This window comes from Ascidia mentula, chromosome 3, assembly GCF_947561715.1.
Source record: "Ascidia mentula chromosome 3, kaAscMent1.1, whole genome shotgun sequence".
NCBI classification, from domain to species: domain Eukaryota; kingdom Metazoa; phylum Chordata; class Ascidiacea; order Phlebobranchia; family Ascidiidae; genus Ascidia; species Ascidia mentula.
In genome coordinates, this window is record NC_138568.1 from 3,482,969 (window position 1) to 3,501,213 (window position 18,245).

Below are 18,245 nucleotides of genomic sequence, written 5' to 3' on the forward strand. Positions count from 1 at the left end.
GGCATCTATATTCAGATTATTAACACCAAGTTTTCGCACCTAACCAAAGAAAATTAAAAAATACTTTTTTACAACCGAAACAAATTTGTTTTTGTTTTTTGGGATTTATAGGTCAAAAAAAATCTTGAAACCACGACATGTGAAAATAAAACTTTAAACCAATTTGTTCCTTGATGATTGGATGATTATATCACAAACAAAAAATATTCGATACAAATTTAATAAAGTCACCGATGCGGAAAAACATTTCAATGGCCAATTGAAACCCGCTTTCCTTAGCAACCACCTAGCAACGTTGGCATCGGTAAAGAATTTCCCGCAACTTGAGTTATTGGGTTTGACAAAGTTGTGTATTTAAGCTAAGAAGCACAAAACATAGCAAAAACCATAACGTAACGATAAGGCAATGCTTTAAAAACTAAACGGCGACTATAAGATCAGTTTTACCCGAAAGTACAAAATGCCGGAAGCGATGCACAGCTTAGTTTCCGAAGCAAAGAAAAATCGTTTTACGGCAATTCCTAACTTGTCTGAAGAAGGTAAGACATCTTTAATGTTGTCATTAATATCAAAAGAAATTAAAAACAACTTAATTTGACTTTGTGTGTTCAAACAAAGGAATTACTAGTGCGTTTTCGCCCGCAGATATCATTAGTGTTTGGGAAGCCCTTTCAGAATATGTGGAGGTTCAAATGTGTGCCCAAAAGGGCGTGCACATTCCTAACCTTGGAACTTTTACCTTCACCCACAAGAAGATGGATATTGGCAATAACAAGTTCATTTTAATTCAGAGACCCGTCTTTGTTTTGTCAGAAAAGTTTGCGCAGACCCATGCCCTTTACTACACAAAGCATCATACAACAGGTGAACATTTTAATGATTTTCGGAACTATTTCTGCAATTAGATGTTTTGTATGTGTATGCAAGCAGTTATTATGGGAATCCTCATTCCATGAATAATTTGTTAATGGGGATAATTTCAATTTTTTTTTCTGTTGTAATTTAAGAACATACAGTAAAAATCATGACACATGGAATTGTTTTTCTTATAATTTGTTTTCTTTTGCAGGTGAAATTCCAGTAGTTCAATTAAACTTCACTGCACTAGCAGTGGAAAGTCCCTTTGACAGAGATACAGTGGAAACATGTGTTAGAGAAGTATTACAGGTGCAACATTTTACCATTTTGTAGATACAAGCTACCTTACAATGGTGGTTTCTTCATAATGATTTCTATTTTAGGCTTTATCAAGGGCTATTGCCAATCAACAAAATGTTGAATTCCTATTTCGGGGAATTGGGGTTTTGACCATTAAAGATTCCAAGGTTAAAATGAAATTTTTCAAAGACTTTCTGAATTCAATGGATGGATCTGGAAACTTAGTAAAAGTCCTTGAAAATGTAAGAAACAATTTTTTTTACAATGCAGCAAAGCAATCATTTGTAGTTGATATAAATGATGCTGGAAGGCATAATCAATAAGCAGCTTTTTGAACACAAAATATTTTCCAAAATCATCTTCAAAGAGAGCATCTGACAGACTAAATTTGACTTGATTTCAATATATGTTAGACTGTCATTTGAATCTCCTAGTTATGTTTTCATAGCAATGTATCTGTTAAAAATACAGGAACTATTCTCTGGCAGTCCATCGCTTAGTGCAGATATTGCTAAAAGGTGTTATGGAAAGCTGCTGTTCAAGAGAAGTAAGGTATGGCTAAAAAAAACATTTATAACAAAAGATTGATTAGGCCTGATTAGGATAGTTGAGTTGAAGCAAAGTCTAGATTTAGTTAAGCAAAGGAAAAAAGATGTAGACAACATAGTAAGAAAAAAGGTTAGGAGTCAAACACAGTTTATCAAACAACTAAAAGTTTTGTTCTTTGGCACAATTTCACCAGCTATTCAACTCGGCTTCATCATGGTAATGGATGATTGTACCAGAAGAACACATTAATTGAAATACAGTACGCCTGCCAGCAACACTATTGTGTTTTCAACATTCAGCTGCATTTCATGAGACAAATATTTCCACAGAGACCAGGAACTGCTGATTCTGTGATGTCAAACCAGACTACTCTCAGTGCCCAACGACGTCCAGGAACCAACACCTTCACATTGCCTAAGTAAGACAATTTTTTTTAAATTGGTAACCCAGGATGAGTTTAATTCCAGACATGTACTGTGTAAACCCAGTTTTATGATACGATAAGAGCCCTGGAATATGACGATCTACAAAACGTACTTTAACCAGATAAAAACTGTCAAGGGTACCTCAAATAGTTTTGTGTTTTAGTGGTAGTTGAACCACAATGGTCGGTTGGACGGATGGTGTCACGCTGGTTTTTGTTTACATTTCACTTTTACGGCGCCGCTAGCAGTTACGTCGTTTTACTGCGGCCTTGAGCTGCAGAATGACGACAATCGCGAAATGTGGAATTTATGACCACAGAGGTCAATATTAAAGTGTGCAATAAAATAGTTTGGAGTTTTCTGCACACTTCGCGATTAAATTGTTTCTTCACTCTGAAAGTTTGAACGTCCTATCGCACACTCTGATTAAATTGCATTACGATTAAATAAAAATTGTTTCAGGTTGAATGGAACGAACAACATACTGCCGCCCATCACAGAGAATGTCCAAGAGGAAGGAGACGGAGGTAACTGCATTTGATTTCCATCTGTTCGCGATTAACAAACAAAAAACGTGTTTTCACAAAAAAATTTGGGATAACAATTGAAATTAGTAAGATTTGAAAGTTTTTCCACACTATAATCAGTAAAACAGGAATAAGCAATAATTGTCGGTGCTGTCTCCAATAGGAAAGTTGTGTCGGGTCCTGTATTGTATTGCAGTTGATGTAGATTTGTACAACACCACAAAAATGCACATATTTTCAACTGAAAATGCCTTTTTCCATTTATTTAATATAACGTTTTGAAATGTCGCAGAACTGTTTTTATTTACACGAGGAAATCTATTTCTTGACGCAGAAAAAATCCCTCTGCCTCCGACCCGACTGTCGAACCGCGAAGTGGTCCACCCCCATCCCGTTGTTGGGGTCAACTTCACCCCGGAAGAACTAAGAGACGCTATGCCGGCCAGGGAAGGGGTTAGGGGATCTCCCGTCAGAAAGTAAGTCGAAGCATTTATTTTTAATTTTCGGCTCCGTATGGTTGTCGGTAGTTTTCGAGTTTCCAGTAAAAACCACGAAATAAATAAAATCTATGCCAAAAAACACTTTTTATGGAGTGCTATAATTCTCCATGGAAAATTTATCGCTTCAAATTGTTTAAGATCAAATGTGTTTGAAAAACACGGGGCCCGGGTTGCTATACAAACGTAGCCCAAGTATGTGAATTCATTCGTGAATTTTACGGGATGACGCAGATCGGGTGGTCATAACTTAAATGTCAGCACACCCACTTTTTCATGGGACATGAATCCGGATAAAAACATGCTGTTTTATGACCCCCATATACGCACGCCCCCTTTTGTGTGACGACACACGCCTTGCTGCTTTCTAGGTCAAATGGAAAATACAATGGGCTGTTATACCGTAGGGGGTCTTTTTGTGCACATTTTCAAGTTCTTCTGAAGGTTGAACAAAGGAGTTGCAGAACACTGGCAGTTGCAGATAAAGTGTTGAACCTCAGGAATTGGTTCTATCTTATCGTTATCCTGTACCAGAGCAAAAGAAGTTACTCCATAACACGCACAATGTCAATACTAGTTTCTTATCACTCCTATTGCTTCAATATATCAGTTAAAAAAGTGTTATTAGGTCGCCAAAACATGCATAGTTTTGGCGATGCTTTTCTTGCACTATTTCTTTTCCTTCTGGTAATAAGCTAAAATGTACTTGCTTTTACAAAACCGATCGAGACAAGGTAAATCACATACTTAGCGAAAGTCTTGAACCACGTCCCAGACATACGAAAAGGCCACCTATGATATATTGGCATTCCTGGCAATTTGCCGTTGCCCTGTTTGCTCGCGTATTCATGCAAACACCTCAGAACACGTACTTGCTCCCATCTCAGCAAACAATTGCTCTCAACATGAGAAAAGCGGTCGCAGGATCGACCTTCGCGCGTATCATAGCGCAAGCACCGGTTATGTGCTATGTGAGGATGGTATTAGCAAGCCGATTACCACCAGACAAATAGCGACAGGCAACAAGAAAGGGACGATTATTACACGTTGAGGCGACGGTGATTGTCAGTTTCCCTCCTCCGTCGAGGACAAACAACGTTTTATTGCTCTGGCCCTTAGAGACAGTCGATGGAGCGGAGGCCGTTGCCAAGGCGTGTAGTGGGAAAAAGAGCCGGGGCGCCCAGAGTTCCGGTCATGAATGCCCGTTGGTATTTTCTCTTCCTTTACTGTTGGGAGAGAACGTCCAGTGGATGTGGTTATGTTGAAGTTCTTGCCACTTTAGTGAGCTTTAGAGTTTTGTTGCCAGGCTAAGTCCCTTTTTGGAGTCATTAGCAGTGTGCAGTGGCGAAAGGTTCCATGATGTGTTAGACTTCGATAGTTTTAATTAAATACAAATGGAATAGGGCGGGAGAAAGCATTGAAAACTAAGTTGACGGCACACGATTGGATCGTAGGAGTTGTAAAACGTCTTGGAATTAAGAATTTAGTCTGACATTGCTATTTTTTTCGGTATTGCACGACCATCTCAAGAGTTTAGGCGTTCCGCGCATATGCCATTTTCAAGCATAAGGTTTTTACAGTGTGTTCATTATTGTACGAATTGATAGTAACTGAGGTTAGGTGATAACAAAGCGATAGGAAAATGACACATTTTAAATGGGACCGAACCAGTTTACCTGAAATCGGAAAATATAAAAAAGGGGCCAGACGGGAAGATTATTTACAGTGGTCTGCCGTGCCTCGGACCCCATACGCACTTTACCCCACATCCAATGATATGAAAAGGTGAGCAGTAGAAAAAATGAGAAATTCTTGGCGGGTGAAACGCTCTTTTGGGATTTTGCTGATAAGCATTGTTGATTGTCTTGTTTTTGAGGCTAAACGACTTCCAGTGGCCTGCTTTCCGTCCTTAATAATTTTGAAAAGATAAAAGCGGTACTTAAAAATTAACTTAACTTCTTTATTTTGCCCCCGCGCACGATTTACACAAAAAAGACAAAAAAAACAGAAAAAACGTCCAACTATCTGTAAGCAACCTAACAAACACGAATCGAAGTCCATTCCCTAAGTCATGCACTTACTCTTAAATATTCCACAGGATGTCAAGTCCGCCGAACTTGGCTCTGAAACCTCCCGGAAGTCCTCGTCCGCCTCGCAGCGAGACGGCAGGAAAGATCCCGGAGACTCCCTGTCACGTGAAAGAAATGATTCAGGCGGAAACGAAAGTTGGTGAGTATTTTTTCCTATACGTAGTTTTGTGTGGACAGATTTCTGGAAGAATATCCAGCAGAGGGTGTCGTGTGTTTTGATTTTATTAATTAACACCACCCGTTCTTAAGTCCCCAGTTATTCTTCCACGTTACCACATCTATTACCACCGCAATGTAATGCTGTAGCTGTATTTCACAAGAAATACCTGTCGCTATATTGCTACATATTGTGGCAGAAGAAATCAATCTTCAGCTTTGTATTCTGGCACAGAAATGTTTTTCTTTACATATACAAGGTCTTAATTTCTCTAATTGTTTGCTGTAAATAGAACCGAACCTTTTAAAAAAACTGTGTCAGTATCTGTTACCTCTTGGTTTATACTTTACGTCACTATATTCGGAACAGGATAGTCTATATCCTCACCACATACGTGGTATTAATAGCACACAACGACAATAATCCAATACAGGTGAAAACAAGACTGAGGTGATGAAGGTGGAAGAGGATCAAGAGTCCCAACGTCCCGCATCCGTCCCCCTGCAGACTCCCGAACCTCCGTCTTCCCGCCACTTCCCGCGCAAATCTTCTCGCTGTAGCGAAATGGCGTCGGCTTGCAGCACTCCGCAGCATCATCACCACCGGGCCGGACAGGAGCTCTGCTATCTGTGCATGCAGAGGTCAATGCGGAATGTTCCGGTGTCCTTCGAGGAGGAACGGAGGCGCAAGGAGCTGGAGCAAGATGCTCTACTCCAGCAGTACCAGCAGATGAAGGACCAGGAGGCTATTTTGCTTGAGCAGGTAAATGGGCCGTATTTTTTTGCTCAACGTAGTTATAATCGAAGCTTTACTTGGAATTGACGTCAGAACTATTGTATGTCATCTCGGACCGTGTAATATTAGCAGTGACGACTTTGATGGAACATTTTCTGTTTCTTTTTGTTACGTATCAGGATTTTTCCTTCGAATTTTTGTTCGGTTTTGATTGTTTTCTAAACTCAGTCGCAGATTCAACCTAAAAAGGAAGGATTTTACATAACTCTTACGTCACTTTTCACGCCTCGTTTTTTCTTATCACACGCAACAGTGATTGTTACAGTGAACAACTTGTTAGACTTTGCTAAAATTTTAGTACCTAATGGCGTGACTGTTGCCTGAGACACGAACCTATTACTTTTACATATCCAGTCTGCTTGACCAACTGAACGTCTACGAAGCCTGGCTGGATTTGACTTTTGCTTTGGATTAAATGTATTGTGTCATTTTCCAGGCAAACCACAACTCGATTCGTCAATCAAATCAGAAAGTTGCCGCGTTCAATCTCGGTGTCGCAGAATGTCTTCGTGACGAGAAGGGAAAACGAACCACCGATTTCGTGGCAAGTATACTGTTTGTGGTTTCTTTGGGCATATAAAATAGTGAATTATTTGTGGCGATATTCTTCTATTTGGAATACGCGCCCTTATTTGTGTTATACTTTTTTGTCCGTAGTCAAAGTTTACGTTTTTGTAGCTGTTGTACTATTGGAACGTTTTCAGAAATTCACTACTATTTGTACACACTGTGCTGCATGTACGATTAATTTTTTTGTTTTGGACATACAAATTATCCGTCCAGTTTTTCAATCCTGTCGCGTCATTTTACCATAGTGAATAACAAACAGGAAATCGTAAAGCGAAACTAATTGTGCCATAAAGTGATTTATCCAGCTTTCTTAGAAACCCTGGTACACAACAACAGTACACACCAAACCTGACCTCTGTTTTGCTTCCATGGCAGAATCCCAAAACCAATACACTTCTCTTACCACAGCGCAAAACCAATGTTTGCCATGACGCGCGCTTATTAAATTTTCCATGTTTGCTTTTACGCAGAAGTCCTACGTCTTCCAAAATCGCCCGCTCACCCCGTTGAGGTTTTACAAACAGGAGGAATACAGCAAGGCACTGGAGGGCCAGGTGAGCCCACTGTCTTGTGTATTTGAGATTGAACCTCGTAGATAAGATATTGGTATAGGATTATCTCCGGGCATATCTCAAGGGTCCTTCTAAATCTCGTCTCAATCTTGATTAATGTATTACTGGTGTTCTATAGGTTAAAGGCACCATGCCTACGTTGGTTAGAGGTTTCCTAGGCTTATTAGCGTTTTTGTTCCCTTAAAATGCATTGTCAAATCACAAAGGAATGACACCAGTAAATCTTAACTATTTCCATACCCCCTTTGACATGGATGTAAATTATTAAGTATTAATATAACCAACCCTAATATTCCAGCACCAAATCTTGCAGATCGCCTTTGGGGCCGGCCAAAAATCTATGAGTTTCACAGTGCATTAAACACTGCTTTAAATAGTACTTCCCCATTGATAATTCCCAATTAGTATTCGTCACCCACACAGATTTCCAATAAAGATAAATGTAACCAAGTTCAAAAGCATTGAAATGCATGCGTTCAGTTTGTTCGCAACGCGTTTTTCAACTTTGCAGGTGAAATTGCGCAAAACGAGAGACAGACATGAGAAACACGACCGTGAATTCCAGGAGAGATTGGAACAAGTTCAGTTGGCAGAAGAGTAAGTGGAAATTTATCCGTTTAAGTCATCAACGAACAAATTTCTTGGGAAAATTTTATTTACGAACGTTCACTTTGTTAGGACTTTCAAAGCGTTTCCAATTCCCATTGATCTTTAAATAACTCCGCTACAAAGCGGTATGTTGTATTAAAGACCTTTTGACGTAGTTTGTTGCTCACAAAACAACTAAATTTAAAATATTAAAGGCCATGAATACCCATAAATAAAACACGTTTTTCGGTAGTAAATTCGCACCCAACAATTCGCATCTGATATGTAATCAATATTTTATGTTTAGCTTCCTGTATGACGCTCATTGTATTGTTTGTTGACAGTTTGGCGGCTCAAAGGGAGCATTACCTGAAAGCAAAGGCGGATCAAATATCGCAATATCAAAGAGCTCTTTCGGCGCAGGTCGTATAAAGAATGAAATATTTGGCTGTTTTATTTCAACAACAAACGCGTGTCATAATTAATGACCTCTCCCACCCATTTAGCCGTCCAAGCCTTTTTAACTAACTATGTTTTGTTTTAATTGTCGCTGTTTTTTTCTCTAAATTTTACTAAACTTTATTATGTACCCACACACTATATAAGATATTTCTTGTACTTTCCATGTATGTTTGTCCCAATCCCCAGTCTCAAACAATCACAAAACAGGATCAGGTTTACTTTAAATCAGTAAAACTTCTCAGAAAAGCTACAGTAACGTGCCCCAAAGATAATTGCAGTCATTGAAACGAAAAAATAAGTTTCTTCTGGAGTGCAGTGCAGTGATTTACCTGAGAGTATATTGACCAATATATTGATCAGTACAGTGCCACCGAATATCAGATCGAGTAACAGATTACTAGCTCAGCTGTGTGCTGACAGATTCAGGTGCGCAAGAAGTTGAACAGCCCTGTAGAAGGTGGAAGTTCGCGACGTCACCTTAGAATGCCGAAGCCACAAATGCTCAACCCGTTTGAGGCGTCCGACGCTGCAAGAAAAATGCGCTCGACGAAGGTATTTATCGGGCAAGCGAAATACCGGCAGTGTATTCGCACGGACACGTCCTGTACAGTTTATCTTAGCGCACTCAGGGGTCTTACGGAAAGTAGGTAGATTTTACATGTTGCAAACGGTTACGTCAGAAGCAGTGAATTAGTACCAGGTGATGCAAATAAGGAACAAGGGTTCGTGAGCACCAACTGTATGTGTACTTAAAATGTAGGTCATACTTTGTAATAATTTACCTTTAATTCACATATCATCATGCAAACATCAACAGATTATACACATACCATTGCTCCACGCCCTTAGCCAATTTACCGCCTCCGTAAGCCATTTTAAGGCTAAAACTGAGCTTAACTATCTGTTTGCATTCCACCAACGCTGTCAGATTGTTTGTTTTGATGACACATAGCCGACTTTCATTTGCTTCTGTATGCCTTTGCTGTATTTGTTTGTTTGCGCGAACGCAAACTCATCCCATAATGTTTGTCTTGCGGCGATAGATCAAGCGGAAGCCACTCCCACTCCCAAAAGCTGAGTCCGACTCGAAGGACCCGATCTTCGGCCGTTTCGATTCAACCAACGAGAAGCTTCTGGAACAACGGGAGCGCGCCAAATCTCTTTTACGGTGATTCCCCCGAAGCGTTTCGTTTCCTCAGAGAAAACTTAATATGTATCACACAGTGATATACACAGAAGCGATTCGCTGTGAGACCGTATTTGGGCGTGTGGTCTTGCGTCTATCGCAAGGCTACGTTGGAAACTTTTCCAATGGACATTGACTGCCCTTAATATTTTGTAGTTGAAAGCTTTTATACGAAAACGTAAAATTTGCAAAGACCGAAGCTTATGTAATCTGCCATGGTCGTAACTCAATGGTGGGAAGCGATTTAGAATATGATGTCACCCAGCTTTGTGCTGGAGTGCATAGTGCCTCCTTATAGAGCCTAACTATCTTCCTTTTTCTTAGGAGCCAACTGGATATGGTGTCGGAGAAGAAGAAGAGCTCCATCTTGCATCATCTCACCAAACAGAAGGATGAAAGTGAGATGTTGGATCGGACAAAGAAAGAGTAAGTATCGGGGGGCAGGAGAACGTGTTTGAAGGGTGTTGGCAAATCAGGTGAATTAAACAGTTTGAGATGTAAACCGTGTGAGAAAACCACTTCGTAACTTTTGCTGGTGTGTAATTGCAATCAAGCCGAACATCCCGCATTCGTTGTCAAAATGAAGTCACCTGTTTAAAGTAATTATGATGTAATCCATTTATTGTTTTATGGGTTAACGACCACTGTCTTACCATAAACAAATACCGTTTAACCTTTCTCTGATGTTTACACCGATGGTTTTAACTCACGTTTCTCCGTTAATGCTGGGTTCCAAATCTGGCCACACAACTTCACGTTGCACAGTCGAATACATTGCGCCCTCTGCAGGTTGATCGAAGACCGTATTGGTGCTCACAAGAGGTCGTACGAGATGCGTCGCTCTCTGGAACAAAATTGGCAATCTCATCACTACGATAAGCTTTCAAAGGAGCACGAGGAGCGTTTGCGCATGCGCACACCGGGAATGCTCCTCCTTCAGCAAACTGAGAAATACAAGTAAGTGGATGAGCTTAAGGAACATCAGTTTATTGGATGAGCCTTAGAATACGAATATTTTTTTTGAAAAAAATTAGTTTTATTTTCTCATTTTTCTTGCTGGCCCATTATTTTGATGAATTCATCATTCACAACTCATTACTTTAACCAACTTTGAATTTGATTATTGTAAACTTTTGTTCTGTTAGTAAACCTCCGATAATCTTGAACATGACTAATTTTGCCCCAAACATGTCCTGCTTCGTACTGACATTGTTTATATGCATAGACCAGGCAAGCAAATTGCAATTTCGAAATATGATTCAATAAAGTTGCGTGCTCCATTTTGTGGCATGCCGATCTGCGACTAGTTTTACTACCAGAAGAAATTGCACGACTAACTTTTAGTATGGTTTACCACATGGTAAACACTCCTTACAAAGGTTGTATTTTTTGCAGGAGATGCGGCCAGTGTGAGCGTCGCACAGCCAACTGCGGGGAGTCCAACATATGGAGCGAATCCCGTTACATTCCCGGATCACGTCTTATGGTTTAAATCTAAAAACTCTTTCTAGAAGTCCTCTTGTCTGTGACCTGCATTATGTAGTTACATGTCTCGTCTACCACCATTTCTGTCCATGTCTATATTTAAACCTGTGTAGCCGGACGTTGCACTTTGTAGAAGCCTGTGTTCGTTTTCTGCCATGCCGTAGATGATGGTTGTTCTGAATTGTGCTCGAACGTGTCTGTTGAGATGATATATAATACGACATTAAAAATATCCTGTTAATAAAAGTGTACTTTTGCTTGTGGTGCATTTTGCATTATGTTGCATTTGTGCTAAAAAATAGGCGTGAAGATTGTGGAATCTGTGCTATAGGTAATGCCCAAAGTCACAAAAATAACCGGCGGAATTATATCACGTACAAAATAACATGCAAGGCGAAATCGAGTATTGGCGGGCGAAAAGACGTGGCACTATGTTGACCCTGGCATTTTTTGTTAACACGTTGCACTGGTTCACGAGAAAATGAAACCAATGTTGCAATTCATTGTTAAATAGTATTGAAAAAAACCCAGTTTTTAAGAAAGCCAATCCAAACGCCATAATATGGTTGAGGCATTCGAAACAATGACATAGTCGAAAATCGCCTTCTAAATTAGCCCGCGCTCGTCATCGTCATGTGAGCGTTGTAAATGTTCAACTCGGGTTTAATTATTGTTTTGCGTCTTGGGTTGCTCGCAGTATTTGTTTGGACTCGAGTCGTAAACGCTTGCTCACGTGAAAACCTGGCAACGAAGGTTTACCGTCCATTCAAATTGCTGCTGTCGGGTTATTGCTCTTCAGTACTCAGCATAAACTAATTGTGGAACAAACAGCTCTTCTGACAGCAAAACTTGTACTGGATATTGGCAGCAATGGACGCTGATAAGAGCATACTGGGAGATGTCGGTGTGACAGCTCAACCACCGCCATACACACCGAGCAACCACCAACAGGTATAAAGTTTAGATAGATTCGCATTAAAATACAAGAAGTTGTAATGTAATTAACAAAGACTATGAGCTTCATTTTATATGGTGCCAAAGAATGTAGATAATTATTGCTATTGAAACTATTGCAAGGACTGTGGTCAGAACAATCGGTGGGATTTTGTAGAGACGTGCTTTCTTTTTTGCATAATTTGTTAGAATCGCGCATGAATAAAAGGGTTCTGTTTAGGAAATGCCGATGCCTCAGCCCGGTGGAGGGTACGAACACCCACAGCAGGTAACAATCGTGACCCAGACCACCAAGACTTCGTACTCGACTATGCAAAGTTCCATTCCCATAATGCCGATGTGGTGTGCAGTCACCCTGTGCTTTGTCAACTGGCTCATGCCAGGATTCGGTGAGTCAACGGATAGACTTGACAGGAGATAAATGCGCACAAATGCAAATGACACGGCAAAAAACATATACAATAAAAGGTTTTGTTGTGCATTGCGTTGAAAGAAGACAAATTCAGATGGAATAACCTAAAAAAAGACGAGGCTTAATAGTAAATAACTACAACCAGGCTTACCGTTGTATCTAAGTCATATTCTTAAATGAAAGAAGTGAGTTTCGAAATTTCTACATAGCTTACCTCGTCAATTGCTTGGGTTGTATACTGTTTTGTTTTCGCATAACTTGGCATCATCAACATAATATATAGTCGTTCAGTATCCTGCAATCATAAACCAGGATTCCACGCTTTTCAGTACCTTTTGTGTACATCCTAACATTTGAACCACATTTGGGCACACGTAACAATACCGAAACCCTGTGTACATTTAGGTACCATAATCGCATCCTTCACCATATTTTGCTGTGCTGTGGTGGAGGATCCCAAGCAGTCGAAGGGAAGTGTTTTCTGCATGAATATGGGCGTCGGCTGGCTCCAGTTCTTCACTTGTTGGGTGTTCCTCATCGGTTGGGTATGGAGCATCATATGGGGCTACGCTTTCATCACATACTCCGGTAAGTACGCACCAGTGCAGGCTTACGTGCCACCTGAACACCAAATGTGCGCTATGCCTTACCAGTATCATGCCACTGTTCTCAGAAAACGACAAATTACAAATTACGCTGAAAACACTTTCTAATAAGTTTTGTCTATACCTCAGTGAAAGATTGTCCATTGAAAACTTCAAAATATCCGAAGCGTTGCAGACTGATGTTTTTGTATTTGTGAGTTTAGTATTTGTGTTTTTTCGTCAGCTCGCTACGAAGAGCGTCAGCGTATTCTTACCACGACAACGGTAACGCGAAGCGATCACGTGGCAGTTACCATCCCCCCACCGATAACTGGTGACGTCACGCAGGATACGTCATGTCACAACAGCGGTCAGAAGAATCCGAACTTCGAATAAATTCGGGGTTATTTGTTGTTGTTCTGTTCTTTCAATATGTTTGTTACACTATACAAAGTCAATTTTATGCAGATAATAACTGTATTGATTTATTTTATCATCATTACTCATACGTATAAGCGCCACGGTTGAGCAACTCAGCCAGACACCCTTTGTAATACATAGCTTAAAAACTTCGCTGATTTCTTTCAGTTGAAGGCGTTTCCCCTTTAGAATTAATAATTTTCACCAGAGAGTGCTTTTAATGGCGCTGAACCCATTTCGGGATAAAGATGTAAATTAATATTTGCATTAGAATATCGTCGAAGGTTGGAAAAAGTTTGTCTGATAAAAACCGTATAGTATTTGGTTACTGTGTTTAACATGTATTTAAACCTGACACCCTGCATAATCATCAAATGTGTACGTAAATGCTGTGCATTTGAAACAATTTTTGACTGTTTAAATAGAAGTGTCGCTTCATTAGCATTGCGTTTGCTGCGTGCCGTCAATAAAACTTCAGAACTCCGCGAATGTGATCGTTTAGTTAGTTGTGTTTGTTATCACGTGCCCACGGAAAATAAACAATCGGAACCACATGGCGGCACATTGGTGACCATAAACTGGCACGTATTTGAATAATGTTTAATCGGATTTTTTTTGACTTCTCGTGTACGGGAAGTGTTTATTCTGCACCAAACCGAACTGAAGTTATACATCGTATAAACCTCGAACTGATAATATGTTGCAGACATATATACATTAAAGGGTCATTACTACTTCTGTCGTTATTTTATTTCACGAGACTAAAAATGCAAGGGTTTATTGGTTCAATACGACGAGCCAGTAGCCATTTTTAACGTCTTGTGCAGTATACAGCATACAAAAGGTGCAAGTCAGTAAAGAGGGTTTACAGGGGGTGCAATATACACAGGCAGTACAGAGAGTGGAGAATAGCATGTGTCACATTTATGATTATTGAATATTGTGTGTTTTGCAACTCTCCAGTTGCAACCGTTTTTCTTCGACAGAAATCTTTCGTTCCACTAGGCTCTCATAAACACCAGATCTTTACAGAACCTGGTATTTAACATCATTGGGTTGCATAAAGCTTGTGAAAGCGTGCGGGTTGGCCATCCCCTCCGGAGCCTGGTTGTTTAAACTGTCATTGTCAGTGGGTCCGCTTGTAACCTATGTGGAAACGGTGAAAAGGTTGTGCCTGTCTTCGTTTCGTTGCAAAATTGTTCAGTTATTTAGGTGCAGAAGGCTTGGATTTGAATACTTTGCTAGTTGATTTGTCATTTCTCGTACTGTATGTATTATGATATTAACGTTCCGAATACAGAATATATACAAATCCCTAGAGCTTAATAAAGTTAAATATATACCGAGTTATCCGGTTCCCCGTTGTCCTTTGAGCCGATTCGAATCTCAAACTTGTCCACATTATCCCCGCTCTTGCCCTCTCCGCCGACTGCGTAAACGTTTGGAGTTTGTCCGCCGGATGACGCTCTTTGAAACTTTTGACGTATCGCATGTCTGCCAAACACACAAATGTGGAAGTTGAAACTGAGGGATTTTATCAACACAAAAATCTGGATAACAGAAAAAGTGTTTGAACGGTGAGTTTTAAAAACTGTCGTTGCCGTTGCGTTTATGGCATCAATCATATGTTGACAAACAGGTTATATTTGTACGTGAAATTACAAATAAAATTACAAAAAACGAAACAAGCAACTTACTTTTTGTAATACTTTGAAGCCTGGTAAAATCCCACACCAAGAAGGACTGTACCGATAGGAACAAATATGCAGATCAAGGCAATATCTGTAACGAGAGAAGTAGAATTACATCGTGTCCAATGGCGACCATGTTATCTTCATTTACCTCCTGAGCTAAGACCACTCCCGCCTCCACTATTCGAAGCTGTAACAGATGGCGTAGGTTTGTTACCGAGTAGTATAAAAACATGATTAATCAATGAAATACGCTACTTGTATACAGTAAGAGGTTTGAGGAATTATAAAGTTTCCGTGCTTACTTGTTGTTTCGCTGTTGGGGCCATCGGTCATTGGAAATGTGGCGCTCCCCTCTAAAAACAACCTTAAAGTTAACTTCACAAACTTTACACCAAACAAGTGCGACACCCCCCAAACTTTACTAATTTGAATTGTTCGGAAAACCAATTTCAATGACGATTGCGTCATCCAAAAATAATCCTGCGCATAAAAGGGGAATTACGTTGTTTGAATAGTTGACATTTACGTCATACCAGAGGGCGGAGAAAAGTGTTTGCGATTCACTTGAATGAAGACGACAAGTCTTTTAAATATTAACAGAGGTAAATCAAATTCATCCCCGTCTCTTAAGCTATAGTGGTCATGTCATGAACACGATATATTTAATACAAGATAAGTTGAAAACAGTTAACTCTGTGGCCTTTTAGGTATAACCACGAAAGTGGTCTTGTTCTAACCACGAAAGTTATAACTGATCCTGATTGGAATACGATACACTTTTGTACACGAATAAGTGAAACACTTACCTTTGTCGTCAATTTGCCCCAACGCGCTTGTTGTGATGAAAGCTAGAATGGAAAAGACCCTTAGCCAAAAAAGAATCATTCTTTTTCAGTGAGAGAAAAATATCATTCAGACAACAGGAATCGGCTTATTCTCCTATCTATCTGTCCTATGCTTTTGTTCTTTTTCTAGCACAGAAACTGACGATGCTGTTATGTTAAAATTAATATATCTGTGAAATTTTAAAACAAAAGATCGCAAGACCCTAATCGCCAATCACTTTTTGTGAGTTATTTTGGTTCTATTACAGTGCATTTATATGATATTATAAACTCGGCAGAATATCTAACTCACAGCGGGGCTCTAATCTAACTAAGTAGTAACCAACAACGTAAGAATATTTCAAGTAAAACTTTTCTTTCGTGCACACTCGTCTGCTTCAGGCTATTGTTTCAAGATGTGAACAAACGGTTTCTCGCTACACACCCTCTGGAAGATTGACTCCATGTAGTTAAACATTTACAAAGCGCGGAATACCAAATTTTGATGGACTTCGTGCGTAAAATGGTAGCAGAATATCCCAACCCTTGACCCCTGACCCCTGACACGACATACTACACACAATAACGTCATGTCTTTTTGCATTTTACCTTAGGTTTACTTGTACTCAACAACACAACATCACTTTGTCGATCAAGAACACAGTAGTCCTACATGCTCTGCAGCAACGTAAGGCACCGCCCGCACCAGGAAACGATGTTGCTTGTTAAAAGCGATACTGTTTGCTCACATAGACGAATGATTCAAATATTTATGCTCGATTTTCGACAAATGAAAAGTGATTTACAATTTCATTCCCACCGATACTCTTGGGCGCTGATTTATTTGTGTCACAGACAACAAGTTTGTTTGCTTTTAGTGCTTGAATATTTGTTTGGGAAAGCGAGCGGTTGTATTTGTTCATAGCGAACGATCGGCTACACACACCTCACAGCTTCTGCGTGTTTCATAAGTTTGTGTATAAACAGGTGCAGTTCTAATACTTTCAATGAAGGTTTATTTTTAGAAATCATTGCATAAAACTTTTTCATTTGTTGGCGATGAAAAAAACCTTGCGCCGATGAGAAGTTTTGTTAAGGATTGATGGTGACAGATTCAGGTCGGCATTCTCGAGTGGGGTTTTCTTTGTGTGACCTAAGTGCCAAATCAAAACTTTCGCCATGCGCGTTTGCTCAGAGATAGGCTTATTTTCCTCCTCAGGCCGTCAAAACCAGCAGTTGTTGTGGAGAATGTCAAAGGCTTTAGACGTGTTCAATGCAACGGCTGCACCTCCGCCTCGTGGGTCCTCCCCATTCTGAAGAATGAAAAAAGACAATCCCGCAGACATGTCGGCTTGTTTAATTTGAAAAAAAGACGTCGCCCATCTCTCTCTCTCTTTCTCTCTCTCTCCCTCCCTCTCTTCCTCTTAGCTTGGGTCGTTGATTTGTCGGAACCTGGAACTTGTGACATTGTGTGCTTTAACTAAATGATGATGTAGCGTCTCGTGTTGGTCGTTAAAAATTCCTTGTAGTAACCGCATATTGTTTAAAGTCGCCAATTTATTCAAACCGTTAGACTGTCCCCACATAGTCGCCAAACCCCATTGCATGTATTGTGTATCGTTTTCTCGTCTTTTTACTACCCTTTTGTTTTCCAATCACCGAACTCGTACCTTCACCGCCAATAACAACCACTGCTTGGAACCTCTAATAATTCGTTCTCTCTTCTGTTACACCTTCGTCCTTTATAAGCCGTCACATTCCCAATCTTAAAGTATGCTGAGAGATATATATGTTGAGATATATATGTTGAAACAGATACGTTCATTGTCGTTGTGTTAACAACCTGATTACCGATGCTGATGCTTCAAAATACTCTGTATATTGTACGAATAAATCATCGCGGACTTTTAGTTACGTTAACCGGTGAGACGTATTGTATGCTGTAAAAAAGGTTAGCCGGCAAATACTTTGTGAAGAAATCTACATTCATTTAAACTGGTAAGAAACAGACAATAATTTCGTACATATTTTGTTGCGCCTTATTTGGAGTCAGACTTTTCGTACATGAAGATTCGGTTCTTGTTGCTTTACTAGTATTGGATTATTTCTGAGTCAGATAGCGCATTTATATAATTAAGACAAGTAATCGAACGCTTCAATGACGTCAGGGTTTCTCATTATTTCCCTTTCATAACTATAACAAACTAAAGATTTCATCCTATAGGTTGTGACAATAATAAGTGACAAAAAATAAAATAGTGGCGGAAAAGACAACGGCAAATAACATTAACCATTA

General features: G+C 39.8%; 2 protein-coding genes across 3 annotated transcripts; both read left to right on the forward strand.

Moving 5' to 3' along the window:
• The first annotated feature begins 295 nt into the window (after nt 1-295).
• Nucleotides 296-11,324, forward strand: LOC145895202 (coiled-coil domain-containing protein 81-like). Of its 2 annotated transcripts, XM_082983970.1 has the most exons (19): nt 296-539; nt 646-864; nt 1,070-1,167; nt 1,242-1,400; nt 1,630-1,710; nt 2,037-2,125; nt 2,595-2,659; nt 2,994-3,135; nt 5,255-5,385; nt 5,837-6,165; nt 6,635-6,742; nt 7,239-7,322; nt 7,852-7,937; nt 8,273-8,351; nt 8,811-8,942; nt 9,434-9,558; nt 9,901-10,002; nt 10,366-10,533; nt 10,972-11,324. In XM_082983970.1, the coding sequence occupies exons 1-19, from the start codon at nt 461-463 to the stop codon at nt 11,066-11,068; spliced, it is 2,373 nt and encodes a 790-aa protein (XP_082840096.1). In that variant the 5' UTR covers nt 296-460; the 3' UTR covers nt 11,069-11,324. The 2 variants fall into 2 exon arrangements, with proteins under 2 accessions (XP_082840096.1, XP_082840097.1); XM_082983971.1 differs by lacking the exons at nt 1,630-1,710; nt 8,811-8,942.
• A 561-nt stretch (nt 11,325-11,885) lies between these two features.
• LOC145894719 (uncharacterized) lies at nt 11,886-13,407 on the forward strand. The gene is made up of 4 exons (XM_082983366.1): nt 11,886-12,012; nt 12,236-12,404; nt 12,833-13,015; nt 13,256-13,407. Exons 1-4 carry the CDS (start codon nt 11,932-11,934, stop codon nt 13,405-13,407), a joined length of 585 nt encoding a protein of 194 aa, XP_082839492.1. The 5' UTR covers nt 11,886-11,931.
• The last annotated feature ends 4,838 nt before the right edge of the window (nt 13,408-18,245 follow it).

Bases quoted from the DNA above. Each gene is read 5' to 3' on its own strand.
- LOC145895202 (XM_082983970.1), top strand. From the start codon at position 461: ATGCCGGAAGCGATGCACAGCTTAGTTTCCGAAGCAAAGAAAAATCGT. The intron at 1,401-1,629 runs GTAAGAAACAAT...TTAAAAATACAG, and splicing joins TAGTAAAAGTCCTTGAAAAT to GAACTATTCTCTGGCAGTCC. The intron at 9,559-9,900 runs GTGATTCCCCCG...CCTTTTTCTTAG, and splicing joins CGCGCCAAATCTCTTTTACG to GAGCCAACTGGATATGGTGT.
- LOC145894719 (XM_082983366.1), top strand. From the start codon at position 11,932: ATGGACGCTGATAAGAGCATACTGGGAGATGTCGGTGTGACAGCTCAA. The intron at 12,013-12,235 runs GTATAAAGTTTA...GGTTCTGTTTAG, and splicing joins CACCGAGCAACCACCAACAG to GAAATGCCGATGCCTCAGCC. The intron at 13,016-13,255 runs GTAAGTACGCAC...TTTTTTCGTCAG, and splicing joins CGCTTTCATCACATACTCCG to CTCGCTACGAAGAGCGTCAG.